Source organism: Cystoisospora suis (genome assembly GCF_002600585.1).
Source record: "Cystoisospora suis strain Wien I chromosome Unknown contig_3858, whole genome shotgun sequence".
NCBI classification, from domain to species: Eukaryota; Apicomplexa; class Conoidasida; order Eucoccidiorida; family Sarcocystidae; genus Cystoisospora; species Cystoisospora suis.
In genome coordinates, this window is record NW_027156653.1 from 1 (window position 1) to 364 (window position 364).

At 60.2% G+C, this 364-nt stretch overlaps 2 protein-coding genes across 2 annotated transcripts; one reads left to right on the plus strand and one right to left on the minus strand.

The window, feature by feature from the left end:
- Positions 1–28: 28 nt before the first annotated feature.
- CSUI_007337 (uncharacterized protein) lies at positions 29–350 on the plus strand (the record flags this gene model as incomplete). Its single annotated transcript, XM_068067483.1, has 1 exon — positions 29–350. A coding segment is annotated over exon 1 (162 nt), but the record flags the coding sequence as incomplete, so codon positions are not given.
- On the minus strand, positions 32–296 carry CSUI_007338 (uncharacterized protein; the record flags this gene model as incomplete). The annotated part of the gene is made up of 1 exon (XM_068067484.1): positions 32–296. A coding segment is annotated over one exon (237 nt), but the record flags the coding sequence as incomplete, so codon positions are not given.
- Positions 351–364: the final 14 nt, after the last annotated feature.

A 364-nucleotide genomic window follows, 5' to 3' on the forward strand; every position in this document is an offset into this window, starting at 1 on the left:
ATGCGCCACGGCTCTGCTCAGCACACGGGTCGGTCTCTTATGGCGTGGCGGGTTTCTTCTACGATGTGCGTGGGGTATTTCTCTGACGTGGGAGCGGCAGCGCGGTATCTTCTGTCAGGCCGTGACGGTGGTTCGTTGAGGTATGAGATGGGGGTGTAATCTGGGACAGCGCCCGGCGTCCGCGGAATGAAGGCAGAAGGCGCTGCTCACCGACGGACAGTCGAGGGGCCTGTGAGGCAAATGCCCGCTGGACGAAATGGTTGCCTGTGGGCTCTTTTTCTACGGTGGCCCTTTTCGCTGTGTCGTGGCAGGATGTCTATCACGGAAGTTGCCATCAGGCTGACAGGCGACTGTCTGATGGCTG